The 24,302-nt window shown below is 38.7% G+C and overlaps 1 protein-coding gene across 4 annotated transcripts in view; it reads right to left on the reverse strand.

Moving 5' to 3' along the window:
• Window positions 1-3,128: 3,128 nt before the first annotated feature.
• npnta (nephronectin a) overlaps window positions 3,129-24,302 on the reverse strand; it is a 50,587-nt gene continuing 29,413 nt past the window's right edge. For all 4 annotated transcript variants that reach the window (XM_042389275.1, XM_042389286.1, XM_042389296.1 and 1 more), the window contains 9 exons: window positions 20,986-21,105; window positions 19,541-19,660; window positions 16,467-16,601; window positions 14,933-15,055; window positions 13,140-13,553; window positions 7,931-8,020; window positions 6,736-6,834; window positions 4,983-5,242; window positions 3,129-4,687 (listed from right to left, as the gene is read on the reverse strand). In XM_042389275.1, the coding sequence (XP_042245209.1) occupies window positions 4,577-4,687; window positions 4,983-5,242; window positions 6,736-6,834; window positions 7,931-8,020; window positions 13,140-13,553; window positions 14,933-15,055; window positions 16,467-16,601; window positions 19,541-19,660; window positions 20,986-21,105 (1,472 nt within the window). In that variant the 3' untranslated portion in view covers window positions 3,129-4,576. The remainder of the gene's footprint in view (window positions 4,688-4,982; window positions 5,243-6,735; window positions 6,835-7,930; window positions 8,021-13,139; window positions 13,554-14,932; window positions 15,056-16,466; window positions 16,602-19,540; window positions 19,661-20,985; window positions 21,106-24,302) is intronic.

Here is a 24,302-nt window from a genome sequence, read left to right on the forward strand (position 1 = left end):
ATGTTCCTTATAAATGTGGCACCATTTAAAAGGGAAATAAACAGGCTTTCCAACGGTATAAGATTTATTGCCAAGAAGCATTGTTACAACAAAGAAATAATCTACAAAACACAAATTTCCTTACTTTTTGTGTTAAGTTTATATATATTTTGTTTGGTTGTTGGTCAGTACTCCCCTTCCTCTCCTCCTCCCCCTTCCTTGTTCTTTCCTGCTTTAGGCCGCCCCCAGGCCCATAGGAGGTTACTAGCCTGTTGTAGGTCAGATACCCTCTAGAACAGCCTCCATGCCTACAGGAGGGCTCTGTTCATTTGGTTCTGAGGAGCAACTTTCTATTTGAAAGTGGGTTAAGTAGCGATTAGGCCGTCGGACATCAAGCTGTCCCAAACCAATCCTCTGAGCCCCCGTAGCTGCCAGGGCCTGGTCTGAGGTGGTCTCATCATTCAAAGCAATGCTTGGTTTTAGACTGGGTGAAGAAATAAATGAAACATAATATAATAAATATTATAAATAAAGATAGATAGATAAATAAATAAGTAATAATTATATAAATATATAAGGAAACAAATAGTTAAATAAATGAGTTGTTGAGTGAGCAGGTTCTGTGCAGTTCATGGCCTGAAAATGAAATGTCTATGTATTGTTGTGTGTGTTGTCCGGTGGTAAATGAAAATAAATGTGTAAGTACCTGAGATTTATATCAATAATGATAATGATAATAATAATGATGATAAAAACATTATCATTATCACCATTATCATATTATCAATTTGATGTAACACTGAGCACTTAGTAATATAATATTCAAATGCTAATTAAGTAAGTCCAGAAAACTCCAACAAACTGAGTTTTAAAAGTAACATTTGTGGTTCTTCTCTGCCTTGTCCTCATGCCTGCTCTCTGATGAAGGACACCGCAGCTGTTTCGCTCTGTGAATATTACCTTACATTTAACTTAAATGTAATTTAACTTAACATCATTTATTATCTCTTATGACACTCATTAATGGGCCATTAGCACAAATTTATTGTTTCCGTGGAACAAGTGTAACAGGCACTAGGAAGGTCTTTCACCCTCATTTACTCCAGCGAGAGGCTGAATCACTTGATTCTGTATAAACTGAAAAGGTGTTTTATCACTTTGTGTGTATGAAAGAGGAAATGCATGACTTTGCTAGCCTTCTAGAGATGACTGGGAAACCACAGAGAGGAAAATGCACACATTTGTGTTTGCCTCTGCCCCCTGAAAATTGCTGTGCTCTCCATGGTAATTTGCTCATTTAATTTCCCACAAAATAATTCTGCATCTTCAAATTAATTCATTTGACCTGATCCTTTAATCGTTTAATTTGCATATAATTTAACAAGGTCTTCTGTTGCTGACATATACACTGTTTTGAAAAAATATCTTTTTTGGAGGATTTGTCCATTTCTAATCCTGAAATATTAAATTATTCATTTTTCATAAAAGATATCTTGAATCTAAAACTTGATTAATATTCTGATCATAAGTTCTCCCAATAAAGCACAGCAGCCTGTAAAGAGTAAACAAACTGATGAGAGGACACAGTTTGTGAACTTCCTCTTTTGGATGCGGCAGTAATTGGAGTTCAAGGAATCATGTATATCAAACACAGTTGTATGATATTACTGACAAAAATCTGAAAAACATTGTGAATTCATACTTTGATCATTTCATCCAGCCCCAATATAGGAAAATAATTTTGGGGCATCATTATAATAAAGATATCCTTTTGAGTTTTCACTCTACTGTATACATGTTGACAGCATTTCCCATCTATATTGTCTAAGGCTTTTGTTCAAAGTAATGAAATCTGAATTGTTAGAATCAGATCGCTGCTGTCTTCTTTTATTGGAACATCTTTTATGGCCCCACTTGCTGTTGATGCCCTTGTGCTCATGGCGATTATGTGTGCACACATACAAAACAGTACAATACAAACAATACTGGGACCTCTACAGTGGCACACAAGTGGTTACCTTTCAAAATAAATTCTACTTCTCAAGCAAGCTAGCTATTTTTGTCAGACAAAAATCTAAGTCTGCTTAGATTTTTGTCAGACAAAAATCTAAGCAGACTGTATTGTCCTGTCATGTTTCTTTCTTTTAACTCAATAAATACTCTTGAGTCATGTTTGTTTCCTGCTGATTTAAATTAAAGGACAAGTTTACAGTCTTTCAAGTCTGTCTTAAAACAATAGTCAGGTGCCCAGATGAACAATGAAACAGATTTTGCTTGCTTTAATCATGCCTCTTGTTAATACTGGATATTAAAAGATCCATTACTAAAGTGCTTTCAATGTAAGTGATGGGGGTCCTCCTTTTGTACAAAAATGCATTTCAAGGTTTATCTGAAGCTAATATGAAGCTTCAGTTGTCCACGTTAGTCAAATTAAACAAATGTCTTTCAAAGTTACAGGCTTTTTAGTACCACGTTCCTTCCTTTTTCTACTATACTTCTACCTCAGCTCGACAGGGAAACACTGTCAATGAAACTAAAAGGGTGAATTTTGTATTGAAAAGTCTGTAACACTAGATAGCCACTAGATTTGACAAAGTGAGACTGCTGAAGCCTCACATTATGATCAGATAAACTTTTAAATACATTTTAGCTCAAAACAAGGACTGTGGATTTTGTCCCCTATCACTTAAATTTAAAGCACATTAGGAGGGTATTTTTTAATGGTCATTATTAGCAGGAAGAATGATTACAGCGAGCGAACGTCTTTAAGTGTACATGTGGGCATCTGACTATTGTTTTCAGATGCACCTATCCTTTAAGCTGTCTATGCTATTGATTTTTTTCCTTCCTAGACTCCCTATAATGCACTTGTAATGATATGTGCATTACAACAGTAATGTAATTAATGTACTACTGTACTGCTCAAGTAATAACATACTGTAGGAGGGAGGCAATGTTGTCAACATCCCCTGGTACCTGTTATTGATTTTTACTGTTGACAGTCAAGGCATTGAATGACCTCCAAAATATATCACAGATGTGTTGACTCCTTCTGTGCCTGTGTGTTTCCTTAGCTTCAGAGTTCACTGAAACTGTAATACTGACATGTAATATGATAAGAAAATGACATGCTTTGTGTCAAATACATATCAGTCAAATGTATTTTTATTTACATACTGGTCTGCATAAATCTGAATATGGTGAATGCACCCATGCATACAGAAAACCTTAAAATTCCAGCCGATGCCCTTCATTATCACAGCATACAATATGCAACTATGTGCTTTGCAGGTTACAGACAGAGCTTTATACCATAACACATGGACACACACATTTTGTGCACTTTAAACACAGCCTTGAACTAAACAAGGTTTCCAGCTGTATACATGATGTTCAATGAAAAGTTGAAATACCAACCATTTTGAAATCCAATTAATATTCATATATAAATTCACATAACGTATAAACCACACAACAAATGGGATGGATCTTTCGAGTATGTACACACAACTACATTTACAATAATACAATTTGTGAAAGCCTAAAAAGTTGTTGGTATCTTTTATAACAAACTGCACTTAATATAACAAAGCACATAACTGTACTGTATAATAGAAAGTAACTGTTGATTTGCAAGTGTCAAAAATCATACACTGATTCTGTTTGACACATTTCAAGTATCTGAAAAACATGATTGTGAAGTGTCTAAACAACTTTAGGAGGCTTCAATAAGAGATCAGGGTAGAAAAGGTGCTCAAATTTTAAGCTCTCTTCTACCGAGCAGATCTTCGAAATACTGTGATAACAAAAGATGAGCTGTGCTGTTTCAGTCAAAACTGTGCTATAGAACAGTAGCAATACCAAAAACTCAGATCAGATCAACAAAAGCGGGACTAAACTGGCTCTCTGGTTTTATGCTGTGGGTCTTCATCAGATTTGAAATAATTCGGATTAGGAAAAAAATGATGACAAATACAATTTGTCTTTATATTTTTCTTTAAATCTCTAATCCTGAAAGAAATGCATATAACCTCTGATATTTTGCTGATCACAGCAGTCACAAAATGCACCACCTCTGGCCACATGTTTTAATGTCAAGCAAATAAAAAGCAATGGCTTGTGGTTAAGGATCAAAGCAAGGCAAAAGCAGACTCCATAGTGAGGGAACGATCCTCTCTCCAGGAAGAAATGAAGTGAGTGCGGGCCTCTCAGCGGTATGGCTGGAGGGCTGCCAGGGCTGTGTTAGGTGGAGGACATTTCCATGGTAAGTAGGTACATGCAGGTTTCAGAGTAACAAGGTGATGGAGTGAGAGGGAGGCTGAGGAGACGAGGGCGTGCTGCTTGGATACGCCCATGAGATTCGGTTTAGTCTGTTTATTCATGGACAGTCAGGAAAGAGATACCCACTGTTCTGCAGACGCACAATTTGTTGGATATTGTTCACAGGATGGCTGGGGGATGCGTTGGGGGTGTGGGGGAGGAGGGAGGGGGCGGTCAGCGAGAGCCAAGACAGAGTGAGGGGGAGTCACAACAGAGTCACTTCTCTTTGAGATGATTTTCCCTCCTGTTTTCTTTCTGCCTTTCTCTGTTCTATCAGTCAGAGTCTCCTCAGATTGTGCTCCTCTGTGCAGGAGCCTTTCCTCAGGCTGATGTCATCCACAGCCATCTCTCCGCTCCTGCCTCGCCCACGCTCCCCCTTCAGGATCACCTGGTGGACAGCAACACAGTGCACAATGAGGTACTACCATAGAGGAAGAATCATCACATGCTACTTTATGATGAAAGAAGACTTACTGCATTTTTTCACTCAAAGCGTACGTCAATCTTAAATATTACAGATCCACTCTTTTGAAATGCAGACTACTGCTTTGATTTATTTTTTATGAACAGGAATACAATGTTTTCTCTTCACTACTGTCAAAAAATGTCTGTAGCAACAATCATTTAAAATTCACAGCTGCTGTATGAGTGAACTTCTTTGACATGTTTATTGTTATACTTACACTTTCCAGGCCTGTTCCCCATAATGTTATTTGGGTGTGCCTCCAGCCATTTCCACCAGTTCTTCCCCAGACTGCTGGACTGTACTGCTTTCCCTTCTTCACAAACACTTGCAGCATACCCACATGGTGGCCTGCCAGCTTGTGCCGGAACGACAGACAGAGATTGCCGTCGTTCCAGGGCGGGGTCAGTGGGAGGACCAGACGGGCCCCTCTTCCAGTCCTCTTGTTTCCCACCTCGGGAATGGTGAGGTACCGCCCACCTGGGGAGCCAAGTGAAGAGTATTACAGTCAATTAATGACATTAAAATAAATTTAATTTGTACATAAATGTTAGCAATTTTCCGGATTTTACCCCCTAAAAAGTAACTGTAGTAAAATTTTATGGAATTTCTTTTATGATTGTTCAATATTATTTGCCATCTCCACTCACCCGTCTGTATGCTATGTGTATGATTAATACATATTAATAGAGCTGCAATTAACAACTGGCCTATTTTGATCAATAGTTTAGTTAATGGAATGTCAGAAATTGGTCACAAATACTCATTACAATTTCCAAGAGATCAACGAACAAACAAAATGTTGAATCCAGTTAAAGAAATAATGGAAGAGATGCAATAAGAGAGAGTGGAAAAGAGACAATTGAAATAGATTTGACCCACTTGTGTTTCTTAACCTCAAAATAAAGCCAGTTGGCAGTGGTAAATCAATTTTTTTTTTTTAAATAATTCATGTATTAGTCAGTGATACTTTTAAAAATTTAAAGATGAAAGTGCTTCTGGGTATTGGCTGATTAATGCTGATATATTTTGCTTATCTAGCAGATCCATGTAGGGCTTGTGTTAACCACAGGGGGTGCAATAAGAATCTGTATGCCATTGAGGCTTTCTGCATAAGTTATGAGCCCCTCCAAATCTGTGCCAATGCTCTCGCAGCCATGAGTGTTTGCCAGTAGCTGTCTATCAAAAGGAGTTAAAGTGATTGAACAGTAAAAAAGCTACATGCTTCACAACACACTGAAGATGTGGTAAAAGTGGGTGGACCCATATATCCATAAATAAGACATTATGTTCTGAACTAACATATTGACTACAGGCTACTGTAAATTGAAACATCGCCTCTTAATTGGAATTACTCTTAGTCAGGGCTTAGCTGGTGATTTATTGTATATGATTTTCCTGGGACCTTAAAGGTCTTGGCAAAAATCTTTATTTGCTCTAATAAGTGAGCACAAATTTGGCTAAAATGAGGCCTCAGTCTGATTTTCTGTAAGCACCCTAGTAACTACAAGGCTGAGCCAGTTGGCAGAGGAAGCCAGATGTAGTTAGTGTCGCTTGAACAGTGCCAGTATGCTGTGCTGTTTAGTCTTCACACCCCGTCTACCAAGTCCTCTCAACATAATTCACCACGTCCTCTCCTTGTCTGAACCCCAAGAAAAACAGTGTTGTGTTTCCATTTAATGTGAGCCACAGGTATCACTGACTGGTCGCGTAATCCACTTCTCATTTGCATCGCTTTGTAGAGCAAAGCACTAATCTGCAGAAAAGACAAACTACTTCCCTCAAGTAATTTTCATCTTGACCTGTAATTGAGTAGAACGAAATGGAGCCGTTTAGGTTGTGTGACTGTGTGTGTGTGTGTGTGTGTGTGTGTGTGTGCAGCTATTCTCATTTCCCTTTACTGATTGTAAAATAAACAATTTTCCTTATTAAAGTTTGTGAGTCAGAATGGTTGACTCTTGCTCCTCAATTACCTGATGGATCAGGCGTCGTCTCCCAGTGCAGGTCTCCATCTTTGTCCCTGATCCAGCCACAAAGACCATCATCAAAGGAGCAGCTCAGATACCCTGACTCTGAAGAGAATAAAACACACTTTTCAGATAAGTGGATGACACACTGTCTGCTCTCTGTTATGCTTCACATGAGCCCTGCTGTGTGCCTCTAACTTTAGTGGGAGCAAGAGGAGTGTTAAAGGTCCTTCTTATGAACATGATGATACAATGAAGTGTAAACATTTGTTGTAATGTTGTAATCTCTGAAGGGATGATGCATTGAGGAAAAAAATCAAGTGGGAATACACCTACATGAATTGCTAGAAGAAAAGCGTTTATCCAAAAAAAATCACAAATATATAAATATATAGCCTATTGTATACATGACATACAACATAATGAAATACATTATGGTTACAGAGAGTCATAATATTCAGTGACTGATGATTTATTTTCTAGTGATGATGCCTAGACAATAAAATTACGCAAATGTAGGCAAAATAACTGCCATATCATCCATGCATTGCTGTACAAATTGGTTCAGAGATAAGAATGACATCCATCATTTTGTCCCTGAAATAGGATTTCTGAAAAACACTTTGCATTTCATTTTCTGAGCCAATGAAAACGCCCTCTCTCTTGACACTGCATAGCAAATGACGCACTGTGAACCAAAATAAACACGTAACTAAATCATTAGGCAATTTAATCTGCATACCATTGACATCAATAAATCACATCGACCAAATATGACAGATAAAATGCTGCCTCTTCAGAAAAGCAATTTTCTTATTGTTGTTACGGGAACTCTACGTTGAGGACAGTGGAACTTATGAGCACAGCACTGATGTACTTCCAAACAATCAATTAATCATTCAAGCAATCAAGCAATCAAGCAGCATAATGTGAAAAGTGGAAAAGTCTGGAAGTACGTTCTGGGCAGTGAGCCATTATTTAAGCAGATACGGCCAGATGTCATGTGTCACCTCCTGGTGAAGGCCTATCAAAACACATCTGGTCACTATAAAATCTTTGCCTCAGCAGCAGCACGGTAGGAGTTGACTGTCAGTTTCATTTTGCCCATGGCAAATGTGGCTCGTCTGTCATCATTTGAGCTCTGCAGATTGCAATGAGCAGGGCTGCTGCTGATTGTCTCTGTCATATGTGTGTTGTTTACCTGGGTCATCCTTGGCTTCATCTGCTGTGTTGCCAAGCTCAATGTCAAAGTCGATCCCAAGGACGGTGTTATGGTCGTGGTTCCGAGGGACTGAAGAGAGAGGTGAGAGGTTTAGATAAAGGATTAACAAAGGTATTATGTTTGTTGACTGACATCCCTGCTTGTGGCTTTGTTTCATTATCGGAAATCTGGACTCTACAAGGATGAATCAGTGTCAATGTTTAAAGCCTGCATAACCAGAACATGCACATTTAACAACACTACCTTGACGAATGTAACCAGAAAACCTGTGAAAACCTGCAGAAACACCACGAGGCAAAAGTCAAACATGAAGAGGAAAAGGGCGATGGTTAATCTAATTGTGTAAATGTTGCAGCTAAACAAGCTGGAGCTACATACACATACACAGCCAGTCCTGAAATAGCATTTTTCCTTCTCCAATGGGGTCACACTGCCCAAAATACTATAGGCCACACTGTCTTATTAAAGGTCGACTGACGAGTGAAGCATACAAAGTTGTTCTTTTTACTTGTACAGACAACTATTGTGTAGTACAAGATCCTTTGACCCTTTTAAAACTAAAATTGTAAATGGAAATGTCAAAAAATGTAAAATCTTTATAAACATCTTCATTTTAGTATGTAGCATCGTTTACAGATGAGACAAGTCAGTGAAATTTAATGAGACAAACTATCAATAAAACTATTCCCAGCATCTCAGGCGGATTCTTGCTCCTATGCCATGAATGCTCTGTAACCTGCACATGAACTGTCAGCCCCCCAGAGTCCCCGACATGTGCCCCCACCAATCAGTCTGAGCACTGAAAGGGCCCCATCCCCACACTGGGTCATGGCACCTGGCAGACTGCGATGTAGTCCGACAGTCGAAGGAATCTGAGGGAGGAGGTCACACTCATACCAGGCTCTCCAGCAATCCCAGGCATCCGAGTCTCTGCTGTATGTGTGTGTCTGTGTTTTTGTGTGACTGAGCTTTTAAGGAACATACCCCCCGCCACCCTATCTATAAATCTTGCATCCGGTCATTGAGCGGATATATAAAGTGATGCCGATTAAGGGAACAGTAACTTGAGCTGTGACAGTGACGTCAACTATAAAATAGCTGTGAAGACGCTTGTGAACATGTTTAGAGCATCAAACATTTTCCAACCAACTCAAATTCTGGGAAATAACCTGTGTAGTATTACAGAAAATGATATATTTGTTTTAAAAGGTTCAGAGGTTCAACTTATTTATCCATAAAAACATGAAAATCACAGTGCTCCCATGCTAATCAACCAATGCTAATCACCAAAGCGCAATAAATCAATACCCACAAAATGAAACCATAGATTAAATCAACTTAAAAATATATAGACCAAGAAAACTGTCAAAAACATCAAAACAGTAATATAAAATAAAACCAAAAAGACTAAAATAAATTCTCTCCTGCTGTTTTGTTTGTCACAGGATCATTTCACTCAAATGACAAAAAATATCTGATATTCCATATAAAAATATAAAGACATACCCAAATTCTCTCTACCCCTACCCCATTACAATGGAGCTGAGTCGAGTTTCATTTGTGCTGCTCAAAATATAAAAAAGTGTAGATTTGAAAAACTCAGCAGCCAGGTGTCTTTCCAGAAACAATGTCCTGGTTACTTTAGTCCACAAACCTGAATATCAACAGTTTTCACTTGACATTTTTCTTCAGCAGAAAGTAGTTTAAACGAAAACCTCTCACAACAAGGTCAGAGGATTATCGCAGGCAACTGGGACACTGTTTCTGCAAAGACAAATTGCTTGGGTTTTTCGATTGCATGCTATTAATGCTTTGAGCACCACAAAGAAAATCCTATTCACCTCCACTTTATTGGGGTACTAGAAGAAGTAAGATATCTCAAAACCTTAATACATCAAACCATAATGCATGGCTAGATACCACTAGGGTTATGTTTGTAATTTGGGTGAATTGACCCTTTAAAAAAAACATAGGCTATTTGTTCAACAGCTGTGTTGAAACACTTAATACCAAAAGTTGCTCCATTGGCCACCCTTGTTATTTCACTTCTTGGCTTTGTGTGGTTCATTCCATCTGAATACTTGGGAGGTCAGTAAAGGCTGCTCAGGGGGGATTTTCATTCTGCCAAAATGTTGAGCAAACAAGATCACAACCAATCGGCTTTCTTTTCCCAGTCTGTTTTAGTGCTGGAGGAAAAAGCATATTTAATTATTTTTCATTTCTTTCCTTTTGTGGACATATTATTAAATCATCATATTCATATCACTTCCATGGGTGAAAACTTTGAATCTCCAAATGCCAACTCTTATGGAGCAGCCTTTTTGACATAATCCAAAGGATATTGAAAGGGTTTTACTGGCCTCAGCTGGTTGAGCATGACCTCCTTTAAAGAGAAATAATATGTCTACATTTGGGAAATATGCTTATATGTTTCATTGTTGGGGACAAAGAGATACCACCCTCAGACATGAGAGTGGTATCAATCTTCTCATCTATTTCATGGCAAGAAAGTGAAGGAGCACTTTTAACTGATCTGAAAACAATAAAAGGTTGGAGGTACAAGTTTTTCTCTGAACAGCATGTTGATTGCGCAGGTGCAAACCGGAAGGAAAATACAACGCTCTGTAATTAGTTGAGTGTACACACCTGCACAAGCGGCAGAGATGAGGTGTTCCTCATGACATGAGGCTCTTATTCAAATGATTCCTATTTCCGTCTAATTATTTGAATGATCGCTCAGTGGTGTGTCTCCTCCCTCCCTCTCTCCTCTTATTCAAACCGTCCTCAGGAAGCCCTGATTTCTCGAACTGCTCTGCCGTGGTGCGAGCGATTAGATTGATGTCTCCCTCAAGCAGCGCAGACAGGTGTTAATGTAATCTTCTCTCCTCTTTTCCTTTTTCTAATTATGTGATGCCATCTGGCAAGGTGAGTAGGAACCGCAGTATCCCACCTCCTATCCTGTACTTTGCCATTGCATCTCACCAGACATTACTATGTAAAAGGAGATTAATGTTAGGTTTTGGTAAACACTCACTTTTGCGGCACCAACAAGTGAGAACGACACACACACACACACAAAAAAAAAAACAAGCAATCAATCACAATTTTTACAGTCCAATAATTTTCATTTTCTGTTGCTTGTTTGAGTAGTTTCTACACTTTTGTTGTATGTTATGAAGATCTGTGGCAAAAAGTTAAAAATGAATGATGCAGGGAACTGAATACTGTCATAAAAAGTGTTTACCTGCAGAAAAATCATCAATTAGGTAAAAAAAAAAAAAAAAAAAAAACGCAGATTGTGACCAGGGCCCTAATTTCATGTCATTAAGAAACAATTTACCATTTTGAAAAGGTGCATGGATTTAACATTGTGAGAAAGAAAGCAGCTGATGATTGCAGTGATTACCTTCTTTGTTAAAATGAAAAGAAACAATCTCAACCACCTCTCATTGTTATTTGAATTAAATTCTATTATTTGGTTTTGATCGAGAATGTCAAACTGCAACAAAGACTGATGATGCAGTTTGAACATAATTGGTGTCAAAGATACGTACATGCTTGGCAGAGAGCACTGTGTGACATGTGGATAAACAACAATCTGGCATAGCACCAGTTTGTGTTTGTTAACTGAAGCCAAAAGCATAATTACTCTGAGAGGAAAATATTCTTACTTTAACATTGAGCGCTCAACTGCAATTAGTGAGACTAATTTGTCATCTGGTGAAAACGGGCATTATTTCTTCACAATCTGCATATCATAATGTGAGGGAGGATATAGCCTGATTTACACATTTATCATCTAAAATTCTCATCTATGAAGAGATTATGCTTTACAGCGAGTGATGCTCTGGTGTTTGTTAACAAATCTGATACTGAATTACATATTTTGTTAACTATAAATTTAATTTAAAAATTTACCTTGATTTACAACAAGTTTGACTTGACTTTTCATGACTTTTATCCTTTGAGTTCAACAATTTTACATTATAAACTATCTACAAGCTTCTTGCCAAGTGTTAAGCACTTAAATCTGTCATGTGGTTGGCTGTTAAGTGTGTACACATGTGAAACTGACAGCCAAGATAAGTTACATCTACGAGTTAATGTGTTTGAATATAAAATGAATATGATAAAACACATCATCTGTCAGAGAAACATCACTCCTGGTTTGCCAAAATGTGAATTAGGTCTGACACGTTTCATAATAAGCATAAGATTTCAGAATTCAGATGAAGAAATATGCAAATTTTCTCCAATTTGCTTAGTGAAACCCTGTCAAGGAACTGATGAAGATGAATGGTTATGAGCCCTTTAAAGTTGCAATTTGTGACCTAGAAGTAAACAAAAGATTCACCTCACCGTCAAACATTAAAGCACAGAGATTTGAACCTTCTATTGCAACCAACAGGTCTTTTTAACATATACTGTATACAGTACTGTACTGGCACAGTAGAACAACTTATTAATAATGCTTTTTGAGATGGTAGAGCTGCACTAATCAATTTTTTTACACAAACAAAGGACTGTGAAAGTCATCACTCAGTAGTATTGAACCCATTAAGAAATATCACTTGACTCAGCAGTATCCCCAGAGCGTTTTAGCGTCTCTCAGCTCATTGTTTTGGTTTTACAGCAAGAAACTTAACTGTTCCCTCTCAATGCTCTTACCAGCATCGGTGACTAGCTGGTGACCATACTTGTAATGGAGCATTCAGCAGCTAAAGAGGCTGATATGTCCCTCAGGAGTTGGTTCAAACCAAAACAGAACTAAAAAGTGAATATTGGAGATAAATTTGCAAGATGACCAGAAACACAATTCCAAATGAACGCTAATGTTGCTCCATATCTATTGGATGTGTTAATAGGCAACTGTTTGCTAAAAGGTTCACCATATCAACTTTAACTTTTACTTAATAAGTACTTTAATTTAAATGTATTATTTGTACTATTATTGTTGCATTTATAGCTTTGTGCTATCAAATCAATTAATGTAGGTTTAAAGGGGTTTAGATACATTAATAATATCTGTTTACTGGCCTATAATTTCTTGTGTGTCCAGTTAAAAAGCACTCACTAACTCAAACCCTGATCATGTATACTTGTGTAAACTTGAAATAATGATATTATGTCAACTACTGTATGTAAAATGTAAAAATAATATAGAATAAAAGAAAAATCTAGTTCTTACTGTGGACATCCCCTCTCTGTTTGGTGACCTCCTTCTGGATGGTGTTGTCCACAGGGGTGACCGGTGGTGGCGGCGGGGGCCGTCTGGTGGGAGCCACTGGCCTCGGTGGGACGTAGGGCTTGCGCGTTGGTGTTGGTGGCCTCCTGGTGGGGACAAAAGGCTTCTGGGTGGGAACTGCTGGCCTGCCTGGAGGTGGAGTGACCCTCTTTGGAGGCAGAGGTGCTTCGGTCGTGGTTGTGGTTGTTGTTGTTCTAGCGGTTGTTGATTTGGGGATAACGGGGAAGATTCTCCTTGGAGTCAGAGGGGGGCGGACAGTGGTAGTGGTCCTCCTCTGATCAAAGTCGGGGATGTAGTTGTGATGATTTGGAGGCAGTTTGCCTGGTCTCGGGGGGTCAATAACCACCTTAGGAATGGCTGAAATAATAAGAGAATGCAGATGGAGCACTGAAATATGAACACTTAAGAGTTAATGAGGCAAAGAATTGCCATCTAACTGCGATGATTAGCCTGACTTTTGCAGAGGAGGGATTTCTTTCATCTACTGAGTTCTCTCTTCATATCTATTAACTAAATGTTAGCATCCTAAAACAAATTGGGTGCCTCAAATTTCACTGAATCAAAAGCTCACATTTAGAAAAGCAGCACATAAAGTCAACATCTTGCAAGTTCACATTCTGTCATTTTCAGGGAAAGTTTGGACATATTTTCTCATTGGGAGAAACAGAAACAGAGATGGCTTTATGGTCACATGACATTTCCCATCAAAAAGCAAACCATAAAGACACCCCAGGTTCATTGAATTTCTCCTTTTGTGTAATCCATATTGCTTATATATATGTGGCTTTTTATCCATTCATGTGCTCATCCTGATTAGAAATTCTTTGTGTGCTCATAGCCAGAGGCCTCACAGCATCAGGCTAAAGCTGTTCTGTGTGCGCAGAATGATCTGTGCGCTCAAACAGGCTGCTGTGCCCCGGAGATCACCCTCGCTTTGCTGATGTCATCAGAGTTACACCTCCTTTTCCTTTGTTCCACCACACATTCTTCACGTCAGGAGCAGAGACAGAGTTCAGGGGTGGCTGGAGTGGCGGGGTGGTGTGGTGGTGGGCTTCATAAGGGTTTCATGAGTGAGGAATGAGAGTGGACAAAGGCAAGTGGTTTGAACTCAGTTATTGCCTTCTCAGGTTGCAGGCGACTTTGATATGTGATACACGAATAGGATATTGCAACTCGACTCCCAGAGCACTTGTGGCTCACACCTTTTGTGCAGGCAACAAGGTGAAGTATTTGCAGTGCACTACGCCAGGAGGCATTCTCTCTGCTCTATGGACTGCTACACCAGTTGTGTCTGTTAGATGATTAAATAACTGTAGAGAATAAATGACTTGTCCACTGAACAGCTGTAAAAAAAAACAAACAAAAAAAAAAAAACTGCAGACGCACAGACTAATGAGCTGTGTGTCAGCAAGCGGAATGAGACAAACTACCAGGAAAAGAACTATTTCACAATTGACAACAACTCCTCTTTTTGCCTGATTAAAATGGCCAGATGTCAAAAATGGACTCAAGGCTCATTCTGGGCACATGTGATAAGGGAGCAGGGTGATTTAAGTAATGACTGACAGCCATTACAAAGAAAGGAATTTCAGTCCCTGCTCTTTACTTACAAAGCTGTTCCTCCCTCTTCCTTTTGCCTTCCTACCTTTTTAAAAAAACACAGGCAAAGAAAAGAAAAATGTGAGGCCCTGTCCCTTTTTGAATATCAGGGCCAGGGTTTTGTTCTCATTTCTTACGTTTGCAGTCATGGCCCATCCCCCTGTAGCCATCTTTGCATTTGCACTTGTATGAGCCTGGCGTGTTGTAGCAGGTGGCGAAGTTGCTGCAGTGGCTCTGACCTAAAGAGCACTCATCCACATCTGAAAGATAATAGAATCATAACAACATTCAGCGACTGGGTGCAAGTGTAAAAAGCTTCAGACATAAATAACACTGGCATAGCAAAGGGTAACTGCTTCACATCCACTTCAAGGAGTGCTCAAAGTTTATGTTATACATACTGTTAGTGAAAAGCATTTAAAGTGATCCTTCTGAATGCCAGAGCAAAATCATTATGGGAGTTGTTCAGTAAAAACCCTCGATACAGAGCTTCAAGGTCTTTGAAATATTTTAGAAGCAAATGCCACTGAATCCATTAACTATCACTGCTTAATGATTTTTTTAAGTTTGGTCTTAAAAAAAAGGAATAAATAAAGATGGAGATGTGTATTTTTCATGTGCTGCTAAGACTCAAGGTAAGCATGTGAATTTGTTTAGAATGCTAATTCAACTTTTTAGATGGCAGCTATTCATAAGGATGTTGCATTTTGCTGAAGTGCACTGCTGGGGTAAAGATTAATAACAGAACTGAACAAGCAGTTATAATTAGTTTTTTTTTCAGTGATTCGGTGATAGTTCATTAAATCTGGAGCATTTTAAAGTGTTTTCAGTTCCACCTTTATTACTTTCTTTGTTTACTACAGAAACTTAGAAACAGCAAAGCAAAAGAATTCAATCACATATTTTAAATGTGATTCATTATATTTTCAATTGAATTATTTGTTGATCTTATTCTTTTACTTTGCATTTACTGTCATTACTCGATTCAAAATATAGTGACACCTGGCTGTACATCTTTTGGGTTACAGATTTGACTAATCAGCCTCAACCCACTTTTTATTGATCGATTTTGATTTTAAATACATATCTTACATTCTCATCATAAGAATACAGTAAGATCAAGAACAAGACGAAATATTATCGTCAGAATAAGTATCAGAAGTGAAAGTACTCATCATGCAGATATTCCATATATATTATGTTTATTATTATTAATGAGTTATAAATTATAATTAGTTAATTAATGTTTTAATGTTCTAGCAGATTAAAGTTGACAAATACTTTGTATACTTCTCAGTAGTTTTATCTATAACAATGCATCATATGATTTGTATGGAGTTGAAGTATAAAGTAGCATAAATTGAAAATACTCAAGTGAAGTACAGATCTGTCAAAATTGTACTTGAGTATTTGAAGAAATATACTTGCTTACATTCCAACACTTGTTTACAGTGGTTAAAAACAAACAAAAGAAGATGTTAATGTGCATTTTTATATGCATACACATGTGTTTGTTTGTTTTCTTCAACTTGCTCCCTCTGTGTCTGATGTACACAAACAACAAACAACACCTGCATCAATAAAAATACCTTGGTTGTTAGTCAAAACACCTCAGCACATCTATGACCTTTTGTTTGTAAAAGCCTCACAGAGGAGACCTTGTGACGGTACCTATGCATTGGTATTTCCCATTGATGTATTGCAGGTCAAACCCTTCATGGCACTTGCAGATGTAGCTACCAAAGGTGTTGATGCATTTTCTGAACCTGGGACACACTGCTATTCCTGCTGCACACTCATCCACATCTGTAGAGGAAGAAGATACAAGTTATTACGATGAGGAAATATTCAGATTAACACATAATATATTCATCTTTTTTCACTAAAGTTCCCCTTTAGAGCTGGTCACAAACAGCATATGATGCATTCAAAATAACACAATGAAAAACTTCAAGATTAAAAAAGGCAATTTAATCCACAACTAAACAAACATATCTATTCATACCAGAAGAGTTTTTCACCTTCCCTTGTTAGTATTCATTTATGAACAAAGCACATTATGTATTCTGCAGTGAGCAGAATACAATGCACATTACCTTGTTTTATTATTTAACGCCCTATTCTAAGTGTCTCTGTTGATCACCTTTGCAGGCATGTGGACATTAATATTTAGACACAGAGGCCTAAAGCATCTGCCTTAAAATCATTAATTTATTTGCTGCATAATGCAGCTGAGGCACCCTGGTGCCACAGAGACAGTTGTTTAAAAGGACCTTAAAAACACTGAAACACCTGGACCAGCTAGGGAAAACAAGCGAGTGAAGTAAGTGGGCAGAGCTCTCTCATCCCTTAACAACTACTGTTGAGGATCTCATCAGCAAGGCACTTAATCCCAGACTGCACCAGTTGAGCTGTTTAATGGCCAACCGTTAGAGGCTGCAGCTGCATTATGCAGCTACTGACAAGACAAGGGTGAATTATTATATTTTACATCACACACACAACACATACACACATGATTACAGTCGCTGACTCTTTATACAAAATATAATACTGTTTACAAATGATAGTCTTTATGAATTTTTGCATGTGGGTTTTAAGACAGCAAATCTTTAAACATCAGATTTAAACCCATATTCACAGTTACATATATACATTACATATACTATATATCAGATAACAGGTGACTGTGCTCAGGAGGTAGAGCGGGTCGTCCACTAATCAGAGGGTCGGTGGTTTGATCCCTGACTCCTCCTCTCCGCATGTCAAAATGTCCTCGGGCAATATACTGAACCCCGAATTGCTCCCGATGGTTGCACCAGCACCCTGCTTGGTAGCTTGCTGCCATCAATGTGTGAGTGTGTGTGTGAACGGGTGAGTGAGCAGCAGAAACATTGTAAAGCACTTTGTATAAAATCGATAGGCCTATATAAATGCAGCCATTTATTTTTATTTTTATTTATTTTTTTACCATTTAGCGTTAAGCTCTGAAATTGTGTTTTACTTGACACCTTGTCTGATACATTAGGCAATTCCTTTGAGAGACAGCACTGAAATATGGAGCTTTATCATACCAAACTTCTGCAACAATGCAAAAAAAAATCAATAAACTTTGTCATTAATCGGAGGTTTTGTTGCAGTGTCACAGTGCAAAAACAAGCCAATACTTCCTTCTAGTGGATCATCAGACAATCTTTTTATAGGATTCCTGGCACAAGTAAAGGATAGGTTCACAATTTTTCAAGTCTGTATTAAAAAACAATAGTCAGTTGCCAAAATGAACACTGAAACAGGTTTTGCTTGCTGTGATCATTCTTCCTTTTAATACTGGATATTAAGAGATCCCTTCCTAATGTGCTTTCAGTGTAAGTGATGGAGGGCAAAATCAACATTCCTCCTTCTGTGTATTTAAAAGTTTATCTGAAATAATATGAAACTAAAATAAATAATAAGCTAATATGAAGCTTCAGCTGTTCAGATTAGTCAAATCAAGTGAATATCTTTCAATTTTCAGTCTTTTTAGTACCAAATTCTCTTCTTTTTCTACTATTCTTCCAGCTCAGCTCAACAGGGAAACATTGTCCAGGGACACAAAAAGACTGAATTTTGTATTGAAAAGTTTGTAGCCACTTGATTTGACTCTGACTGGTGAAGCCTCATATTAGCTTCAGATAAAATTTTAAACACATTTTTGCACAAAATGAGGACTTTGGATTTTGTCCCCCATCACTTACATTGTAAGTGCATTAGGAGGGGATCTTTTAATGGTCATTATTAGCAGGAAGAATGATTACAGCGAGCAAAACTTGCTTCAGTGTTCGTATGGTGGACCTGTTGTTTTCAGACAGACTTGAAAAATTGCGAACCTATCCTTTACTTTCACAAATAGCTTAACCAGAAGTTATTTTATTTCAATAATCATCAGCTCACTTTTTTAAGGAAAGAAATGCGTGGCACATTAGAGTTCACAGCAACAAAATTATGAGTAACAATTCTGCATCTCTGTGAACTCTCTTATCTGAGGCTCTGCTTACTAGAAGGAATCACCTCCATAAATATGATTAGAAACTCTCCATAAAACTCCCCATAAAATATCAGCTTCCAAAGGGATGCAGAAACATTCCATTAAACTGTCGTAACACCTGTGGCAGGCAACCTTTCCTTCCCCTCCTCCATCTTTCTTGATGATTGATGTCCGTCTGTTTTAGAAATCCGCCCCCCATTAGCTAGCCTCAGTTAAGTGGGACTATAAGGCAGCGTAACAGGAACAGCCCAGTCTGGAACAGCCTGTATTTAAAGCTGACACAGGTTAACTGCCTCAGCCGGCCCCATTCATCTGTTAGTTACCCATCTGAGGAGCTACGGCAAAAACTGGTAATGAAAGAAGGAGGAGGGGGGGCCTTCCCCTGATCACATTTCTTCTGTAAAAACTGAAGGAGGTAAGTGGAATAAAGTCACCATTTGATGGACAAGGATTGTTTTAACTGCTGGGGTGCATTATCAAAGCAGAAAAGATGTATTGGTATATATTTTGGATGAATATCAGCTTCACTTGATAAGAGGTTTTGTCATTTTCAGTGCCAAGGTTTCTTTATTGCTGCATTTGATTATCACTCAGAAAATGTAAAGGCTGAGAATAACGACGCTCTCATTTGTGATGCTTTACATGAGTTGCTCCTGCAGGGGAGTGGTAACATAAGGCTCAGTTTTCAGGCCTGTGGAGATATATAAAGACTGCAACGTACCCACACAGGTTCTTCCATCCGGAGCCAGCTGTAGCCCTGGTGACGGACACTGACATCGGACCTCTCCTTTCAGCACCTCACAGCCGTACTGGCAGTTGGCCATGCCACAAGTGCGAGCGTCTGATGGACACGAGGGAAACACAACACATATTAACACATGCTGGTGTCACAAGCAAGTACAAAGAGAGAATAGTTTGTACTCCTCTCTCTCTCTTTCTCTCTCTCTGTCTCTCTCACACTCTCACTTTCTTTCCTTGTTGCATACACACTCAGACTTTATCTTTATCCTCCAGCCAATGTATAAGAGCCAAGCCACTCGGCTGTCTTTTGTGATATTAGCCAGGTTGACCCTGGGGTGCAGACACCAGAACAGCACACACTCTGCCATTATTAGATTCCTGTGCTGCGCAGTTGCTCTGTTCTCAAACCTTAGCCCATTCAATCCTTCCTCACTCACTTTTATTCTTCCCCACACATAAAGACTCATAATCCATCTCCACCCTATCGAAGCGCTGGTGTGCAGCGCCTGTTGTTGAGCCACGCCAGGCAGATCAAGACCCTCCAAAACAATAATATAATGGAATAGATTTTGTTCACCCTCTCTCGATAACTTTGGACCCTCAAAAGGAAATTAAAAATGAAGACTCATGCTGCCACTGCTACTTCAGCTGCTGCAGGCACCCTGGAGTACAGTTTGATGACTGAGGCAGGCCAGGCTGATTAAATGCTACAGTGCTCTATTGATCAAAGCAGTAGTAGGGGAGAGAAGAAGAGCGGCAAGGTGTTTAACACTATCATGCTATCATCACACAACAATACCTAGAACAGATTGAGATTGCCTCAAGAGCTGATCAATTCAGACTTTAAAAGGGGAGAAATGAATTTTCTTCTAATAAAAAAGAACTAATTAAAAAAAGGTACTGGGAGTCACGCCATCCTCAAGTGGAAACGTCAAGAGAAAATAGTTATCAGGTGGGAAACAGAATTTACAGGGAGACATGCACAGGCATCAACTCCCATGCTGTGGAATACCTCAGGGCAACCAATAAGAACTGCACATTCACTCGAGGGTCTAAAGATTGTGTTTCTTTCATATTTCTCATTTTAGGTTCCTCACAGGGGTCCCTCATACCGTAGAGCTGCTATAATGAAGCGGATCGACATGGGGCTTTAATCAAAACAGTCTATCAAAGGATTGCGTAGCTGCTGTCAGAGGTACTCACACAAGTAGGGGAATGTGTTTCATAAAAGAGAGCATATGTCATTAGTATTGCCTTGAGCAGGCATTCAGATGAATACATTTGTAGTCAAGTAAAGAGAGGTTTCACAGTAGCACATCGAGGCTACAAAGCATCAGAGAGATTCCACATTACTACAACAATACAAACAGTGTGTACAATCACAGAAAAATGTGTGTGTGTGTGTGTTGTGAGAGACAGACTCACTTCCACAGGTCCCATCAGGCATCAGCATGTAGCCGTTCAGGCAGTAGCACTTGTAACTCCCATATGTGTTCATGCACCTGTGTTTACAAGGCCTTGGCTTCAGCCCACACTCGTTCAGGTCTGCAGACAGAGAGAGACAGCATAAATAGACTGCAGGATGGAGAGAGAGAGAGAGGCCCTCCGACACAGAGGTGAAATTAGTCAGAGGGCAGAGGTGAAGAGGTCAATCATGTCAAACTTCACCCATCCATCGGTGTAAGCTTGAGGTGTCTGTCCGTCTGTCTGTGCATGTGTTAATGTGTGTGTGTTTTGGAAGCGGTGGGAGTGCCTTCAAGGAAGTGTTGCCATGTTCTGACAAGCCTGCAACTCCCCCTCTTTGATGATTTAATAGGAAGCCAGTGTCAACTGTCAACCTGCCCATTACCTGCACGTGTTAAAAGATGTTATTATACCTTCTGACTCACCACAACTTCATGAGGTTGTAGCTGCACCATCCAGCACTTTCTGATAGATACATATAAATCCAGTGTTTTCATGTAGGCAGGGAGAAATCACACCCACAACAGCCCATGAAAATCTTACTAGAAAATTATGCTGTCTGAGTTCGGAGTAGGGAGGGCTGCTGAGAGAAAGGAATATGCCCTGAGCTCAACACCTGTCAAATGCTTATGCAAATTCAAGGCATTGCACTTTTTTCACATCAGACATTCTGACTAGTCAAACACAACTGTAACTAATAACATTATTAATGTCTGAATTCCATTGATGTATTTCAGGTGATGTTGTGCATGCTGCCTCACTGGGATGACTTACTGATACCATAATCGTTGTGAATGTTATTAATTACATCTTGTCAGTCCTCCACAGCAGCAGGCACATTGTCATAAATTTGATATGTTCCAGAAAGGGCTTCCAGATTGTAAGGTTTTTAGTGAGCCCTTAGTAGAGTGTCTTATATTCTCCAGCTTGATACATTTCAGTGCCTCCTTGATCCAATCTTCAAATATAGGGGGTGAAACATGCTTCCATTTTATCATAATAAGGCACCTAGTGAGCAATGTAGTGAAGGCCAGGACCTTTTGCGTTGAACCAGATAGTTTATCATCATAGGGAACACCAAAAATCACCATACAGGAGTAATTGTAACATCATACGTATTTTGTAGTGTTTCAAATATTTTAGTCTAATACTCAGATAACTGGGGAAAAACTCATGTCTAAGAGATCAGCTGGTGAATTCTTGTGGTAAGGAAACATTTTTGCTAATTTAGCATTAGTATAATGGATTCTAAATAGGATTTTGCATTGGAGTAGCCCATGTCTTGCACAAATAGAGGATGAGTGTACCAGGTCATATTTATCATCTGCAAATATTGTGCCAGGATCTTCTTCCTACATAATCCTGACATGGGTTAGAGGACTTGGTTTGAATGAGTTAAGTAGAGTGTATATGAGTAGGCCTTTTTAATGGCAGGCATTTTGACACAACATAGCATAAAAGCACAGATGTAACTAATGACATTAATGATGTCTGCAGTCTATTAGGTGTTCCAGCTCCAGGACCTTAGTATAGTGCATGCTGGCTCAGTGACATCCCTATATGGAACAGAGCAATCATTACCATTATTACTTACATCTGTGCTTTTTCTGTGATGACAAGCTGAAATATCCACTGTGAGAAAAGTCTTTTGGGCCTGAAGTAAATGAACATGCTTTTATTCAATCTTGCTGTAGATTCTTTTCCTTTAAAAAGTGTAACAAAATACTCAAACTGTAGCAAACCAACCAAAATAGTTAGATAGCTCTATTGTCTTTTTTCACAGCAGACAGTTTTACACAAAGGTATAACTAATAACACTAGTTAATCAATGTCTGTTATTCCATTTAGGTTTGCTGGATTCAGGCTTACTGGGATAATTAAATAGAATAGAGCCATTATTTAATGGAGCAGTCCAATTGTTAAGGAGGGCACAGAAATCATTTTATAGTCACATGTTCTCTTTACCATCCAATTATCATGTCCATGACATATCCTATTCATTAAGGTGGTCCATATAATCTGGCTGGTGGTAATTCATTGCGCTTTCTCTGATGCTCACCCTGCTCCGTGCTCCTGCATTACCTGTCGCCTGCAATCTAACTCCTTTCTCCTCCAGAGCCTCCTCTGGCATTAGGATTATGTTGTCGTCATGTTGTACTGAGACACTCTCTGTGTTTATGTTCCTCAAATATTGCGCATATAAGGTTCTGCCAGTGGGTTGTGAGCTCAGGGAGGGTCTGTGTCAAACTTGCAAAGATTTGCTCCAGAGCATTACATGCACAGTTATGACACCAAACTAATATGCATTTCAATAAATGGTTAAGACTTGATGTGAGTGTCTTGACTAAAATGTTGCTATTTACATGTGCACTTTTCCTGCTATGACAAGTTGAAATGTCTGCTGTGAAAAAGACTTATAAGCATTCTGGATGCAAAGTGTACTTAATAGAATATTGATCATGTTGCCATTAGTTGTGGAAAGAAACTAATCACTCTCATTACTGAGATTGAACATCTCTTTGTTGTGTGTTTGTTTCAGTACACTTAATAATTTATTTAAAAAGATTTTTGACTCTGTCTGCACTCATACTTTGAGAAAGAGAGATTATAGAGTAGCCTGGAGTTAGGCTGTTCTGACACGGAGAAGAAGATTTTTCATTTCAGTTTGCTTTAAAACTCCTTTTCCTCCTAAAGCAATTTCTAAGATTAAGTTTTCTGATAAAAAAGAGTGTCACTACTCTTGCAGTATCACTGAATTGAAGGAGGACTGGAGGGTAAGGCATTTTTGTACAGAACTGATTATGGTTACCAGATGAAAGTTCTCAAAATCTTTTATTTGAGTCATTTTCAACAAGTAATCATACTCATAATACATAATTAACAGTACATCTTGAGTTGGATATTTTAGTAGTCTGAAACTGTTACTGAATTATTTACCATTTATATTGCCTTGTTAATGGTGGGTGCCAAAACCGTCTAAGGCGTTAATTTAAAATTAACGCCTTAGACTGTAAATGACTGAAAGAATTTAAGACCACTCTTGGCTTTGTTTCAGTACCTTTAGTATAGAAAGGTCCAATTCTTTCTCCTCAGTAATTTCTAATGACTGCGTAGGAAGGGCTTATGGATGTTGATGGAGAGTGTATTAATGGGAGTGAAAATGAACACAGCTAGGACAGGACAAATCATTTTGACTTTATCACCATGATAAAAGGTTAATAAGTATTAATATCATAAAGAGAGTAATTTTTCGACAGGCTGTAGACGGTACTGTAGAT

The sequence above is a fragment of the Thunnus maccoyii genome, chromosome 2, assembly GCF_910596095.1.
Source record: "Thunnus maccoyii chromosome 2, fThuMac1.1, whole genome shotgun sequence".
NCBI lineage: Eukaryota > Metazoa > Chordata > Actinopteri > Scombriformes > Scombridae > Thunnus > Thunnus maccoyii.